A 17,621-nucleotide genomic window follows, 5' to 3' on the forward strand; every position below is an offset into this window, starting at 1 on the left:
AAAAAAATCTTACTAAAAACATTTTTGTTTGATATCCATACAATACATATGATTACATAATAAGTTAAATTGAGTAAAAAAAAAATAACAATGCTGACAAATACCGTAAATTTCTTACACCATAATAGAATTGTTGGCCTAAAAGGGTCACCGATTTGCACTTTCTAAGTTCCATTAAATGAAAAGAGCTATTTGTTACAACTGTAAAAATTTTAAACTCACAAAATATACATAATTAAACAATTTAGTCTTCCAATCTCATAATTTTTGTACCCCAGCAACAGAGTTTCAGAGTTTCACCTATCCATTTTTTATCGCCGTAATGAATACAAATTTACATTATTCTACCTATTTTATAATCAGGAACAATTAAGTGAGATTGTCATGGTGGTAATGGACTGCTGATCTCTCACTTGATGAATATCTGATGAGTCGATTTTGACACTGCTGTTTTAATCTCTAAAAATATTCTGCGTCAGTTTCTTGCTGCCAAAAATTGTATACGCTAGAAGCATGTAAATAATTAAATGACAAACGTATAATTTCACCTTTTTTTTGCGATACGATGCAAAAGAGAGTTTCAAGAAAAATTCGGTTAAAAAATCCAGTTGATTTTTACCATTTGTTTACTAAAAGAAAGCTGGCATAACTTCGATCCAAAACTATTTTTCTATGTTTGATTGCAATCCCGGTTTAAATTATTTAACAGCCTTACATACGGAGTTTCCTGCAAACTTTCCTGTAGGTATATTGCTTCAGGATCCTACAGATTATAGTGCAGCTATTCCTGTAGACTCCCCTTCAGACTGGTCTATCGTGAATTTTCAAGAAAATAAAGTTATGTCAAGATCTAATTTATTAATAGTATACCAATGACAGTGGTCGCTATGATGCGTATGATAACACCATAATTGAAAAGTTACTGTTTTTTAACAATTTTTTAACAAGAAACATTTTTTGAGGTTATACTTCTATAGGCGCGTTATGCGCGAGAGTAAATCAATGGTTTCAGAATTCGGATCTTGAGGAAGCATGTGGTAAAAATGAAATTTTCATGTAACTTCTCCTTTGCCCCACCTTCCCCGCCATACTGCTTGGCAGCCGTTTCCTTCACATCACGTGACGCCACATAGCACAGATCTTATTCCCAATTGTATAAAATTTTGTTTCTTATTCCTCAACTAATTATTATTAAATAAAAAATAATAATAATAAAAACGTTTTTCGCGACATTTGAACCCACGATCTTTTGCACATAAACTGAGGTCCTTACCCACACTCTTATGGACGGTCCTAATAGTAAAAACTCAATTACTTTTTTTATAATATGGTTCGCAGTCTATTTGTTATAAAAATATTTATTTACTGTTTAATTATTAATTTGGTATAGAATGTAAATTAATTGTTTATTTGCTAAACTAGCTTGTTTCTTTTAATATTTTTCTTTTAAATAACACATGAGTATATTTAAGCACAGCAGATTTTCTATGTATTATAAAAATCTATATACTCACTATAAGTTTGTTTCTTTCACAACAAATAAATAAATAAATAATTGTTCACACAATTTTTTCGTTTTTTTTCAAAATTTTCTCATAATTTGTATTTTATGCCATTGAAACGTTTGTTAGTCTGAATAAAGTTCTTTATTTTCACGATTTTTCTATTCTAGTTTTGGCGTTATTAATTAGATAATAGTAGCATATGCGGCTGATATACCATCAAAAAATGAGATCTGGACACAACTTTTTTTTTTGAAAATTTGAGACAGCCAAGTCTGAAGAGGATTCTTCAGGAATGGCTGCAGCTCAGTCTGAAGAATTTTGGGGCAATGTACATGCATAAAAGTCTGCAGGAAATACTGTCAAAAAGTCTTTAAATTAGTCTGAAAGATGATTTTTTAAAGGACAAGACATTTTTCGCAGATATCACGTGTGAAATGCAAAAACTATGTACGAAAGAGGACGTAAAGAAAGTAATATGCAATTGGTTGCAACAAAGGAAGAGCAGAATACACTTGGCTACTGAAAGCGATAGATACCTGAATAAGCATGTAATTCTAAAAAAGCCTAAAAAATAGGATTTTTACTTGCCTTGGCAATTTGTGCAAGGTAAAATTGTTATTTACCTAGTATTATGATGTTTTACAATAAAGTACAGCCTTTTTGGCTTATAATTAACACATAATACAATTCATTAGAATCTAGGGATGTAGTTACAATAATAGGAATATTGTTTTCGCCATTTGTAATCACGACTTGGTACAGCATGATGTTTGTGCTCGGTTGGCCAAGCACCAGACAGGAGTCAGCGGATGGGGCAAAACTACTGGTACATAAACACGAGTTTTCTGGATAGATTGACCCTTTTTTCATTCTTAAATCCTAATTATCTGAACTCGGCACGTAAACCATTACAAAAGCTACTGTAATTAACATCACAGGCACGGTTTGCCAAATCATGGCAAGCTGAAACGGGATGCGCGCAAGTAAAATGAGACTTTTGCAAGCATGTTAGTCTCAGGTGCCATGGCACCAATTAAAATCTGAAAGGCTTTCGATGTCCGGAACTCACGAGTATCCGGCATGATTGATGATCGATGGAAGTCGATAATCGATTGCAGCATGCCTAACGCTGCAACGCATATTTAACAATTAATAAGACTCTACGTGTCAGATGAGCTCCAATTAAATAAACTTAAATGAAAAATCTGAAAATTAGTCATATAAGAGCAATCAACTGGCCCAAGCCATGAATTATAAGAGGAACTAGGGATAAGTCAATATTTATATTCACTAATCTTTTTTGGCTGCAATCCCACCTGCCACGGAAGGACGAGCATACTTCTACAATGGCTTGCCACCACCAACGTAGATCCTTACAATTTGGCCTATTAGCCACTTGGAAGGTGGCTGGAGCTCTTTTTAAATGAAGACGATGTCCTTTAGTTGAGAGTTGGGGTGCTTTTTGTACCACTTGTTCCTTTGTTGGACAGGTACTCGGTTCTCCACCGTGCTCAGAAAGTATCTCTTAGTACCTGTACATGCCACCACTTGACATTGAGTGTTCCTGAGTCGAGGCTTTCCTCCTCAACTGGAAACAAAATCAATGCTACACCGATGAGAAAATGCCTTGCACAACTTGACTTTTTAACAATTATAAAACAATTTAAAAAAAAATGCAATTTCGAAAGCTATGAAACAGTATTGAACACGAAGGTAGTGAGTTTAAGGTTAAAGTAAGTGTACTCACGTTAATTGTAAAATGAGCCTGATCTCAAAGGTGAGCCTACAGATAATCTTTTTTTACTAAAATGGGGGACAAAACAGGATGTTTTTTGTGGATTTCCTCATATATTTTCGCTACTCTTACCTTTCCAAATTTTTTCCCCGCCAAGTGTAAAGAACGTCCTTAAGTCAAAAAATCACCTTAACCATGAAAAAAAAAAAAAGTAAAAAAATAGAACTTAAATAAAACTACTAAACGTTTTAATAGCATAAAATACATAATATAAAAAATTTTTGAAAATTTTGAAAAAATTGAACAAATTTTGTCAGCAATTATTTATTTATTTATTGTAAAAGTAAAAAACTAATAATGAGTAAATGAATATTTATAATACACAGAAAAGTTGCTCTGATAAAATATACTAATTTGTTAGTTGAAAAGAAAAGTATTGAAACAAACAAGCTAGTTATAATCCACACCAAATTAATAACTAAACAGTAAATAAATATTTTTATTACAAATAGGTAGCAAACCATATCACAAAAAAAGTAATTGAGTTTTAACCAATAGGACCGTCCATAGGAGTGTGGGTAAGGACCTCGGTTTGTGTGCAAAAGATCGCGGGCTCAAATGTCGTGAAAACGTTTTTATTATTATTTTTTTTTTAAATAATTAGTTGAGAAATAAGAAACAAAATTTAATACAATGAGAAATAAGATATGTTCTCTGTGGTGTCACGTGATGTGGAGGAAGTGGGTGTCAAGCGGTGTGGTGGGGAAGGTGGGACAAAGAGGGAGTTACATGAAATAGAAGTTTTTGTCAGATAAGTGGCATCGTCTCCGGGGATATTTTGCGACCCAAGGGACCTGTGAAGCAGGGCCCAAGGGACATAAGGTAGCTACAGAGCGATGGCGCTTATGTGGTGGATACTTTTTTTTCTACCGAGAGAACACCAGCCTCTCAAAAACCCTCAAGGTAGAAAAATTTTATTATTACCACATACTTTCTCAAGGTTCAAATTCTAAAACCATTGATTGACTCTCGCGCGTAACGCGCCTATTAAAGTATAACCTCGTAAGATGTTTTTTATCAAAAATTGTTAAAAAACAGTAACTTTTTAATTATGGTGTCACCCTGCGAATGATAGTGCTAACTGTCATTAATATAATATTAACAAATTAGATCTTGACATTACTGTATTTTTTGAAAATTTAAGACAGTCCAGTCTGCTGGGAAGTCTACAAAAATAGCTGCACCTTAATCTGTAGAATTGTGAAGCAATATACTTACAGGAAAGGGTGCAGGACGTCTGCAGGGAATTCTGCAGAGAAGGTTGTTGAATAATTTGGTATGGGATTGTAATCAGAAATCATAGAACAATAGTTTTGGGTCGTAGTTATGCCAGCTTTCTTTTATTAAACAAATGGTAAAAATCAACTGGATTTTTCCTACGAATTTTTCTTAAAACTCTCTTTTGAATTGTATCGCAAAAAAAATTTTAAATTGTGTGTTTGTCATTCAATTATTTACATGTTTTTAGAGTGTACAATTTTTGGCATCAAAAAGTTAATGCAGGATATTTTTTGAGATTGAAACAGCAGCGTCAAAATTGACTAATAAGGATCTCATCAAGTAATAGATCAGCTGTTTATTACAACCCTGACAGTCTTTCTTAAATATTCCTGATCGTCAAATTGGTAGGATAATATAAATTTGTATTTATTATGGCGATAAAAAATGGATAGGTAAAGCTCTAGAACCCTGTTGCTGGGGTAAAAAAATTATGAGATTGGAAGAGTCAATTGTTGAATTATTTATATTTTGTGAGTTTAAAATATTTAGAATTGTAACAAGTAACTCTTTTCATTTATTAGCACTTGAGAAAGTGCAAATTTGCAACCCTTTGAGGTCAACAATTATATTATGATGTAAGAAATTTACGGTATTTGTCAGCATTGTTATTTTTTTTTACTCAATATAACTTATTATGTAATCATAGGTATTGTATGGATATCGAACAAAAATGTTTTCAGTAGAATTTATTTTATTTTAAGAAATGTTAAAAATTTATACTAAATTTTTAACTTAAAGTAGTTTATATTACGTGGCAGCAAACTATGGTGTTCGATTCAGTAAGTCTAGCGCGAAGCTGAGACCGAGGGTCCAATGGAGACGAACGTTGTACAGGGCCTTAAGCTAATTTAGGTATACCTGTTCCAAATATAGTCATGCTGCTCGCTTTTTTTACTTCTACTGTCTCCTTTAGGATTGTTGACAATGCCTTAGGTTTGATATAAGTTAAAAAAGATGTCGTCACTATTCTTCTTCTCTGACTTTGAAAGTATTTTTTTTTCTCTGTTTTTTTTTCACTTATCATCATCACTTTGAATAATGGTTATCCATTATTTATATTATCTTCTGTATACAAAAACTGTCCTACTGGATTTTTAGTTAAAGCATCAGCGTTGGTATCGAGTTTTCTTGACTTGTATCTTAAACTTTCTTGATAATCTATGAATTTTAATATTTAGCACATTAAACGCTGTCCTAGATATTCTTTTGTGTGCATCCAATTCAATAGCTTATGATTAGCTACAAGAACAAATTTAGGTTCTAATAAGTAGGAATGGAAAAGATGCATTACATACAATGCAGCTATGCTATTATCTTCAGTTGTGGAATAAATAATATAAGCTTTATTAAAAGTTCTTGAATAAAGGTAATGGAGTGGTCAAACCCATCTTTTTCTTAACTTAATACTGGTCGAATGAGGTAGATTTATCTGTTAACTTGATAAATATACGTAAGTCAAAAAATTGTAACTTAGTTTCTTGATATATATGGTCTTCTAGTATTCGGAAACTCTTTTTTTGGACTCTGGTGCATTAAAATTTTTTTTTTTTTGTAATAAATTTGATAGTGGCTTCGGTTTTTTTAAAAATATTTAATAAAACGTTTATAGTATCCTGTTAGTCCTCGGAATCGTTTAATATGTTTTATAGATTGCGATGGGTGAATGCCATTTTTATCAGTTTCATTATCAGTGGGTTTAATACTTTCGTCATTTTTTTGTGATAAAATAAATTTGTTATATTTATCTCTAGAATGCACATCAGCTCTTATGTCTTTAAATGCTTCGTTTTTAGGTATGATTGACTCTTCGGATTGGTTTTATAAATATGTGTAATTTCCGAATCAAGGAAGGTAAAGTATCTGTTAAAATTACAATCAGTTAAATAAAATTTGTTGAGTTCGTTGGTTATTTGGGTCAGGTCTTTTTGTCGGACTTATTTTAATTTATTTATTTTTCTGTTAATAGTATCTATGACTGGCTCTAGGGAATATATGTGTATGATTTGTGCTTCGAGTTCTAGTAGTTGTTGTTTTTGTGTAGCGTTTTCTCTTTCGAGCTCCTCAATTCGTCGCACTATTGCCTGATAACGGAGCCCAGGGTACGCAGTTGGCTTATTATTCGCCTTGGATTTTGGCATCTACAACATATTGCGGGTTAAACTAATATAATTTTTTTTGCACCCATTTAAACGCTCCCTCTTACGATTGCGAGTCCCACCAGGGGTACCATTTACGACTTTCCTTTCTTTGAGTATAACCCCGGTTAATTGGTGGTGGTAACAATCGGCTAAGAATATTATCTGTACCGAGGAAACTCTAAGAATAGGAACCAACACACAAACAACGATAGTGTTTATGTCAGAGGGCGGGTTCGTTGCCCTGTGTAAAAGAGCGAAATTGCTTAGATAGCCGATTATATACAATACTTAAAAATAATTATCATCAAGTTTCAAAATTTATCTGTTGAATAATCAATTAATTCCTTCACCATATACAGCAATTGTTTATTGATTATTACTTTATTGAATTCTCCTGAATATTTCCTTAATTTAATTAATTTAATAATTTAACATCTTTTTCAACTTATTCAATATTTTTCTAATCTAATATCTTTTTCATTTTATTTCTGTCCCTTTTTGGGGTCCAGATAATATTCTCAGTTTATATAAACGATTTTAAATCTTAACAGCTATTTTTCTAGTTTTTATCTTAAACTATAAAAGGAACTCGCAATTTTACGTGGAAGGGAAGGTTTGCTTCAATAAGTACAATCAATATATTTTTTATTATCTTATATTTATTCAATTATATAATTCTAAGGAAATTGTATCTTCAATTTTTACATGTAGTAATTGTATTCGAGTAATCGCGATTATTTACGTTAATAATGAAAAAAGGAAATATATTATATACTCGATAATATACTCAAAATTTATCTGCCCTTTTAATAGAGAATTTTACATAAATGACAATTTGAATTTTCCCTCCTTAATATCTCTGCTTAAACACGTTAGGTTAGACTAATACGAATTTTTATTACAACCACGGAAAGTTAGTGTTAGGTAACTACCTATCCTACCAAGTCACGAAAGGTTAGGTCGTTCTCAGGGCCCTTGGGTGTCTTGAGCACTGCTCAAGTCGTCGACCCAGGAACTTCGCCTAAGAACGTGGTCGCTAACCCTAGTGCCTCGACTACTTGGGGATGCGTCGTCTCCACGCTTAAAGCGGTCGAGCACCGAAAGTCCAAGTAGATACCGGTTAGAGGAAGTGTTACCTGCTGGTGGTGTACACACTTACTTTTCAGCTATCGCCCTTCGTACTTCGTCTCTTTCTCTCCCTTCGTACTCGTCGCGGTATTGTACCGGTGCACGGGAAAGTTCCAGGTCTGGGTGAGCAACGGATATACCGCGTCCCAGGCTCGCTGGAAGAGGACTACTTTGCATTGCACACTGGTGCCTTTTGTGCTAATGTTATTTCCTTTTGAGTAGCAGGTTTTCCCTTCTTTGGGTAAACGCGCTCTAGCCTTTTTTTAACGTACTCGATGCACATTCCCCGAGCGCGGCGTTCAAATTTGAATTTTCAAATAGGAATTTTTTATAAAATGAAATATATGTATATAAAAAAAAATGTGTACTATTGAATTTTCTATTGGACGGATTTTTTATAGATGAATATAAATATAAATGTAAAGCGTGTATTATCAATTCTAGGTAATAGAAGTGCCCCCTTGCAATGTATTGATTATAAAATTATTGTTGGTCAATCTTATCCTTAAGACACTTAGCTTTTTTGTTAGTATGAAAGGTAGTGGCTCAATTTTGATTTTTCTGGGCTTATTTCTTAAGTTTCATTGCCGTTTGCTTTCATCTTCTTTTCAATTGCTTTATTACTTTAAGAGCTTAAAAAAAATAAATTAGATTCGTTACGGCATCGTCTAATACTGTAGCATCTTGGTCATACAATAATGTGGCTTGTTATCTACACAAGTTTTTGTTTTATAGTCAGCCATTTTTTATGTCAAAAATTTTTGGGACTAACATAAAAAATTGTAGGTTTTTCTTGTATCGCTATATACGCTGTTTTTTGGGTTATAAATAAGTAAGATATAATTGTGATTAAATGTATGGTTTTACTATTTTTTACACGTGAATTTGAGTGCAACTAGTCTAACTTTACCAACTTTATGGCGGTGGCATTATCGAGCTTAAGTGTAATAAAATGATTTTTTTCTCCTCAGAGAGACAACCTGATGTTTGTAGTATCATCGTTTATGCCAAGTCATTGGCAAGTGCGGATGTAAACAGTTTCGATTACGGTGGTATGCTCACTTCTTGCACTGCATATTTAGTGTAGGGGTTGAATTTTGTCTTTGGAAGCTTACTTTCGAACGACGATTGAGCTGACCTGCCTGAAAGTTCAAATGATGTGACAAACGATCATTTCCTGATTTGGGCTGATTTTAAAAACTGTTACTGATTGGATATTCTGATGATAAATAGACTTATTCAACTGATTTTGAACACTCTGATCTTTTCTCTGATTTTGATAGTTTCTGCGATAATTTTGTGTGTTGCTATATTGTTGATAATGTCTATTACTATTCTGGTGGTTATTCTACTGCCTATTACCATCGTGATTCTTATTGTTGATTTGGTGTTTATTAACTTGTACTGTTTGCTGCAATGAGAATGACTGATCAGGGTTCCTATTTTTCTGCTGATATAAATTATTTAGATTATTTTTAAAATTACTGTAAGGCAGTCCTTGGTATCGTATGTCTGGGATTATATCTGCTCTCATTTAGCTTTCCATTCTCAACGCATAATCCTTTGATTGTCTTTACATTGGGTAGGAAAGCAGGCGAGCACCAATTGGTCTTGTCGGTAACATACTTCTTGCAGATTAATTCGATAGTAAGCAACGGTTTTCTTGTTGCATATCTTATTTTAAATGCTTTATTAATGCCTTAAGGTCTTTAAAGTCTTGGCTGCTAACGCTTATATGCGCAGCATCTCGAAAATTTTGTAACGCTGCCCTTTTTTTATAAATTTTTTTGATTATCTCTAACCCAACTTTATCCATTTGTAACATCCTAAATAAAGTCACTGAGTGGAATATTTTTCCCATCGAATAAGGGAATAGATTAAATCGCATGTTTGAACAAGAAGCTGGCACTATGGGACTTTATTAGCGCTTTAGCTATTTTTAAATCGGCATGAACGGGATTATCGTTTTCGTTAACCATTTTCACCATTTAATTATTTTCTTTGTTACTTACTATGTTTTGTATAAGTTTTTTCTCTTTTTCTTATCCTGTATTTTTATACTAAATATCACCCCATTTTTTTCTTTAATTGGATTTAATTATATTCAAGAGAAAAAAAAATTTTGTTTTGTATATTTTTATTTTAGTTTGCTTATTTCATAATGAGAAACAATTTGTTAGATCCTTGCCATGAATCACGAAAGATACAAGGAATAAAAAAATTATTAGGTACGCCCATATCGACGCCCCAGATAAAGACTATGCTCTACTTTAAAGCCTGGACGAAAACTATGCCCTTTTTCTAAGTCTGGATAAAAACTATGCCTTTTACTATAGTCCAGACGAAAACTATGCCCTTTTGGAATTCCGGATGAAGACTATGCCCTTTTCCAGAGTTTGGACAAAAACTATGCTCTTTTGTTTAGTTCGGACGACAACTATGCCCTTCTGGGATCTCGGACGAAGACTATGCCCTTTTATTGCGTCTGGATGAAGACTATGCTTTTTTGTGTAGTGCAGACTAAAATTATGACCTTTTTTCTAGTCAGGGAGAAGATTATTCCATTTTCTCTGGGTCTGGACTAAGATGTTGATCTTTTCTAGACCCCGGATAAAGTGAAATTCGTTTAAGCTCACCTTACATTTGTGTTTCAAGTTAGATATGTAGTCCAATATATTTATGTAGTGGTTATTGCCTACAGTTTCTATAATATTTACTCTACGAAATATTTAAAAAAAGCTGATTCCCTTTTTTTCTAATACTTACATAAACTGCAAATACTAAAGCCACTACACCTGCTAAGAATAATGAATACGTATTGTTTTTATTACAAAGGCATACTTAGATACTTGTATACGAGTATCACAAAAACTTAATATAAAATATTAAATCGTTTTCAGGAGCTTCGTTTTCGTGAGCGTCTTCCAGCGTACTAATGGCTGTTAGCGGCCAAAAGCATGAATCAGCAAATCTGGAGAGTTTTTTGTCTTAAGGGAAGAACAACACAAGAAGGATTAGTAACTAATACTTAGATGTTTTTTAACTTAGTTTTCGTCCGAACGTGGGCATAGTTTTAACCCAGATTCGGAAAAAATGGCATAGTTTTCATCCGGACTAGAAAAAAGGGCATAGTCTTCGTTTGGACGCGAGAAAACGGCATAGTCTTTGCCCGGACTAAAAAAAAGGCATAATCTTCGCCTGGAACGTCAGAAGGGCATAGTTGTCGTCTAGAACCAATCTGGGCATAGTCTTTGTCCACAGCGTTGATGTATAAATAATAACGTTACTTATGGATTTAACATGCTACCAATAATCAGTGATAGACAATAGAGAAAACTATGGCTTTTTCTTAGGTGTGTACGAATACATATACATAGTATAAAAGCTTGTTAAGCTCATGAATATACAACAAAGTTGCAGTATATTTTATAGGTGTACGCCTTCCAACGAAACAATAAGTGTACTGTGTATAATGTCCAGAAAAGAAAGTGAGAGAGTGAAATCAAGACCACGCATATGGTACCCTCTGCTGTAAGCTAGAAAAAGAGTGTAGGGTGCAGGAATTTTTAGCATACCATACAGAGCTATATATCTGAATTGCTCTGCGCAGTGCATGATTAAAGGCTATTTTTGCACAGAGAGAGAGATAGAAAGAGAGAGTGTGACATACAACTTAACTTTTTTTTTCTTTAGTTTTTTTTCTCAAAACCAAATAATTCACTAAACCATGTATTTGATTGATTTTTAATATTATTGCACTTCTCCTGAACATCAATTTCTGAAGTATAAGAATTGTTTTTCTAAAGTGTATATACTACTTGTATTTAAAACTAATTATTTTTGAATAAATTAGTGTGTGGCTTATGAGAATTATAGGAACGTTGTAATTGGTTATTAATAGAACCTAATTTTTTTTCAAGAAAAATTTTTTCAGCTAATAGCCATGTTCTTTGCCACTTCTTTTGTTTTTCTTGTTACCTGCCTACGTTAGAGAATTAATGTGCTGGTATTATTCGTACTTTGAATCTTTATAGATATATATTTTTTTTTATTCACTGTGTTATGATGCACTTGATTGTTTTTGTAAATTTAGAAAAGATCGCTCTAATAAGCAAATCCTGGATTGAGAATGTTTGCTATAGAAGCAGGACTAAGAAATCGAATTTGTTTGATGAGCAGACTTAAGATAGAAGTCAATGGACTGATTTAGTTAGCAGATTTGATGTTAAGGTGTAGTTCTATATGTGCAGTTTAAGAGATCACTAATTTCGATTCTTGTACTTTTACTTAATAAACAATGTTATCGTTTTTTTTGTCATTTTTTATGGCAGTAAAATTTTTTCGTTTATTTTATTATATATTTATCAATCTATTATTATTTTTATTCTATTTATTTCTTTTAAATGGTAACAAAACACTGCATATTGTATGCTCTCCGCAACGGCACAGCATATACACGTCCGTACACACTACACTATATAGGGTGTTATCCGTCATTTATTATTAATATGCTTCTGTAAATGGTGTTTATTGTTTCTTTAAAAATAATAATAAGAGAACGTATGATCAAAAAACTAATAGCTAGAGACTCAACCACGCTCTGCTTTCATTTTTGTTAAACCATGATAGATTTCATTCAGCCCTCTCTTTAATTTAGAGCTCAAGGTTATAGAGCGTAGTCTTATGCGTTCGTTTATAGAAAAGGAGAGAGAAAAAATGTTTTATGAAACATATTAACGTACCTTTCTTTTATCTAGCAGCTTCGGGTGAACTCGGTATCTCTTAACTATTATTTGTCTTTTAACTAATATAAACTATTAGTTTTAATAACTGAAACCTTCTTCAGATTGTTTTGTATTAATTTATTTTAAATTACTTGTATAAAAAAGGCAAAGGAAACAAAATATAGAAACGAACAATAAGTCACTCTTTCGCAAGTTATTATAAAATAAGTAATTAAGGTCTGAACTCTATAAGCAGCACTGGGCTACTAACTAAAACGCTGTGCAAAGAAATGCATCTTGCGTGAAGCTGTAGTCAAAACTTCTTTGTCTTACATACTCTGCGGCTGGTACTTTCTGCTTTTATGTGTTTAGGCTTAGCAGCTCACTTTAGTTGTCATTTGACACTTTAGAGAGCCACGAAGTACACAGTCAGCTTTGTAAGGTGACTACTTTTTTTAAGGATGACTCTATTAAGAGTATTAAAATTTTATCATTCAGAAAGAAAAAAAAAGATGTAAAATAAAATAATGCAAAATAAAATAATAAATTTATATATTTGTGCAAGTCATCTTTAAATAAATAGACTCACGAAAATAAATTAACCACCTATAAAACAATATTGTGTATGATGGTAGTGCAGTTCTCGTTAAAATGTATATACCTACCTTGATTCGGAGTGGTTTTCATAAATATTTTAATGTTTAATAAATCGATAATTATAAACAATATTATGCAGTACAATAAAATACGAACAGTATGTAGGCTGGTCAGTAAAACTTTTATTGAATCTTTCGATACTTCAAAGCTGCCTCCTACCACCGACACTGATTACATCTCTAATATCATGATCCCATCTACCGCATACGCTCATACCCTTATTCTCAGTCTATAGTTGCTACCCAAAACACAACTGTATCTGAAAAAGTTAAGAAAAATCATTTTGTAGTACCGCTTTCTTTAACAAGGTAGTATCACATGCCAGTGACATACGTTTTTTTGAGAGATATTATTCAAATGTTAAACGTATATTCAAAATAGTATCAAAAATGCCCTAAATATTGCAGGTCTTTTAACTGTATCCTTTTTCATATGTTCCAATTTTAATTATCGCAATCGAACATGTAACCTGACGAAAAAATTACGCTAGATCGCATTTATATTATCTGTATAAATCTCCGAATTTTTTTGTAAAAAACATTACTTTTAGATAAACCTATTTCATTTTCGAACAGATCTACAAGTAATTTTTTTTTTTATAATGTGACAAAATGGGGTCGAGTATGCTAAAGCAAGCAAATAATTGCCAGCGTTGTTGCGTATATTTGCGCTCCTCTCACCTCTAATAACTCTTCCACCACTAATTTTGATAAATATCCTTAACTCAAAAAACCACCTAAATTACAAATGAAAAAATTGTGAAAGAGTAAAACGTAATAAAAATTAATTGATGTTTTATAGAATACATTGAAAATTTTTGAAAGTTTCGAGAAAAAAACAAGAAAATTGTATGAACAATCATTTGTTCATTTATTGTAGAAGTAACAAAGCAATGCTAAAAAAATTAATCATTATTATTAGATTGAAAAGCTGCTATGCCAAAATGTACTAATTTCTCAGTTGAAAAAATATCATTTGATAAAAAAAATTACTTTGTCGAATGAACTGTTTATTTATTAATTAAACGCAACTATTCAATTAACAGTCGATGAATATTTTTGTGTTACAAATAAGTTATGAACTATACTTTAAAAAAAAGTAATCGAGTTTTAAATTTTGGGGCCATTTATAGAAGAGTGGGTAAGGGCCTCGGTTTGTGTGCAAGAGAGCACAGGTTCAAACCTACAGGAAAGTGTGTTTTTTTATTGAAAATTGGTTAAGGTAAAAAAAACGAAATTAACTACCATTTAAAAGGTGTACTGTGTTGTTTGTTTAGACGTTGTGTAGTATGTGTACATATTTTATCGAGGTCGAAATTCTGAACTCGTTCATTTACTCGGGCGTTTAACGCACCTGCACAAGTATAACTTTAATATTTGAAGTAATAACAAATATTTAAAAAATACCATTAAAAAAATAAAAATAAAATGTAAGGCCCAAGGAGATTAAGTTAAATCATTAATTTCACTCCTATAAAATCATAAACAAACTAAGCTATTCAGGACTTGCATCTTCCAGAATCCAAAGAAGGTAATACAACTATCTCGTAAGTAATAAAAGCATACGAGTTAGTAGCTGAGAAAATGAGAGATAAGATGTTCGATAAGTACGCAGAGACACACAAGCTGACACTTACACATTGAACCAACTCATGTGTAGATGTACATCTATATAAGTGAGTATACATGTACATATGTAAGTATTAGCTATGACACCGTAGTTGCAACCACTGTCTCCTAGTGTTTAACGTAGAAACTTTTTAAAATATAATTAGTATGAAAAATATTGGCAAAATGAATACCCGCTAGCAATACTTGTAAACGAGCATGATTTACGGCCCAGCTAGCTGTAAAAAAAGAGTTTTTGTTAAAAGAGTTGAAAACAATTTAGAACAAATGGCTGGCGTTACGTACGACCGCATTTTATTTTATTGTGGAGAGTGGCACAATGGTTGTGGAAGTGAAAATTTTTTAAAAAATAAATGGGAAATGGAATTTTACAATTCGTTGCCAAAACCCTTGGATTATTCAAACGACCCTTAACTTAAAGAACTTTTAATTGCTGACGATCTGATGTGTGAGTTATCAAATGATGTTGTAGATCTTTTCACAAAAGGAAATCACCATAAAAATATTAGTATAATGTTCACAATACAAAATATTGTTCACAAGCCAACTTATTCGCGAGACATAAGTTTGAATATGTCTGATATGGTCGTATTTAAAAACTCTCGCGATCGTGATCGTGCATTTATATCGAGACAGATATATTCTGAAGATTCAAAATTTGTGCAAGAGTCATATTAAGACGCAGAAAACAAGGCCATGGTTATTTTATGATTGATTGCAGGCAAGACACTTTTGAACGTAATGAGATTTCGTGCAAGTATATTTCCTGACGACGAGTATCAATACGTTTACCTGCTCAAATATGAAAAGAGCGTATTTACACATCTAGGTTAAATTAACAGATAAAGTAGTCATAAGAAACGCCTAACTCTCAGTTTTCTTTTGACAATGAAGCCGTCAACATATGAAAACAAACAGTTTAAGCGAGCCTCTCGTCACGTAGATAAGTCTCAGGAAGCTTCTTTTTTAAAAAAAGGTACTTCACAGTTTCAGAAGCTTTACTTATCTCAACAGAAAACAGAGAGCTTCATTGTTAAAAAAAGAGATACAAAACTAATCAACTGTTTGTGGAAGTATTTAAAATGTTGTCAAAGGTTTTGACAATTAGATATAAAAAATAATGATTGGAGACCATGACAGTTCAAGCTTACTGTTAGATAGGACCAGTAATATAAATTCGCTCGATAAAGATGCAGAAATGTTTAAAAACAAGATTTTTTCATCACCTTTGGAACACTATAACAATTTTCATGATGATAAGCATGAAGTACTATCATCTACTCCAAAGTGAAGTAGTGGTATAAATTGGTTATGCTGTTAATGAATAAAGAATATGCGAAAGAAGTAGTACTTTAATTAATACATTAGTCAGCATTTGCTGGTCCACGAAATTTAATGAGAGTGAGAAAAAGGGAAACTATTACAAGAATATCAAGAGTGGCTGCAAAAACATGATGCTTGTACTTTACATAAGACTATTCGACGATTGTGTCCACGATTGTTTTACGATATAAATACTAGAGATAAGTTGTGGGAGGCCAATGTCATTCAACTGACGTTTTTAAAAAACCAACAACAACGGAGTTCCTTTATTCTAATTGTAATCGACGTATCAAGCAAATTTGTATAGGCGCTACCTTTTAAAGATAGTTGTTGCCATAGTATAATTACAGGTTTTAATATAATTTTTAAAAATAATCAATCTCCTTCTTTCTTTATGTCACAAACCGGCTGGAAGACAAAACCCTTCGGCAGTGAACTGCAACGCTTTTTGAAAGAGAATGCGATATATTTCGAGTTGCCAAAAATCTTGATGTTAAAGCTGCTGTAGTAGAATATGTCATTTTAACGTTTAAAGAGAGTATGTACATATATTTTACACAAAAAATATGTACCGTTACCAGTTACGTAGATGTTTTACAAGATTTAGTTAGTTGTTATAATAATATACCCTACTTTACAACTAAGTTATCACCAAGTAGTGTTACAAAATATAATACACATGTAGTAAGACAAAGTTAAGTTAACTAAAGACAACCTTAAACGAAATTTTGTTACGGTCAAAGTTATGATAAATACTAGCAGCCCCCGTCTCGGCTTCGCCCGAGACTTACTAAACGGAACACCGTTGTGTTGATATGTAATGAGAAACGTTTTCAGTTAGAAATTTTACATTTATTCTTGTCACTTCTTAGAAGAAAAATCTTCTTACTAAAAACATATTTGTTCGCAATCCATACAATTTATTTGGTCAAATAATAAACTGTAAAAATTAAAAAACACAAAATTATGCTGAAGAGTACCGTGCGTTCCTTATGCCATGAAATAATGGTTAGCCATAAAGAGCGGTTGATTTGCAGTTTCTCCCGTGTAATTTACGGAAAGGAACATTTTTGAAAGATGTTAGGATTTCAAACTCCCAAAAATGTTTATTAAAAAAAATTTTTTTTTTCTCATCTCAAAACTTTATTACCAGAGCAACAAAAACCTGTAGCTTAATCTCTACATTTTTTATTGCTACAAAAATACAAATATATTTTCACTTATTTAAAAACCTTAATTTAGATTTTTAAAGATTGAAAAGATTACTGTGAGGGTAAAATAAAAAGCTGATCTCTCACGTAATGGATTCCTTATTTGTCGATTTTGAGGCTGCTGTTCCAATCTCGATAAATTTTCTGCGTCAGTTTCTTGACGCCTAAAATTGTATTCATTAGATGCATTTGAAATTTTCCTTCCAATTTACCCTCTTGCAACTTTTGTGA

The 17,621-nt window shown here is 32.3% G+C and overlaps 1 protein-coding gene across 1 annotated transcript in view; it reads left to right on the forward strand.

Annotated features, from left to right (window-relative positions):
- Positions 1-1,797: 1,797 nt before the first annotated feature.
- The window catches only part of bw (brown), a 904,351-nt gene continuing 888,527 nt past the window's right edge, over positions 1,798-17,621 (forward strand). Inside the window, exon 1 of the mRNA XM_089589289.1 lies at positions 1,798-1,833. Coding sequence (XP_089445415.1) covers positions 1,798-1,833 — 36 coding nt within the window. The remainder of the gene's footprint in view (positions 1,834-17,621) is intronic.

Source organism: Copidosoma floridanum, unplaced genomic scaffold (assembly GCF_036245765.1).
Source record: "Copidosoma floridanum isolate Cflo_tuat_1 unplaced genomic scaffold, Cflo_Japanese_pri ptg000008l, whole genome shotgun sequence".
Classification (NCBI taxonomy): domain Eukaryota; kingdom Metazoa; phylum Arthropoda; class Insecta; order Hymenoptera; family Encyrtidae; genus Copidosoma; species Copidosoma floridanum.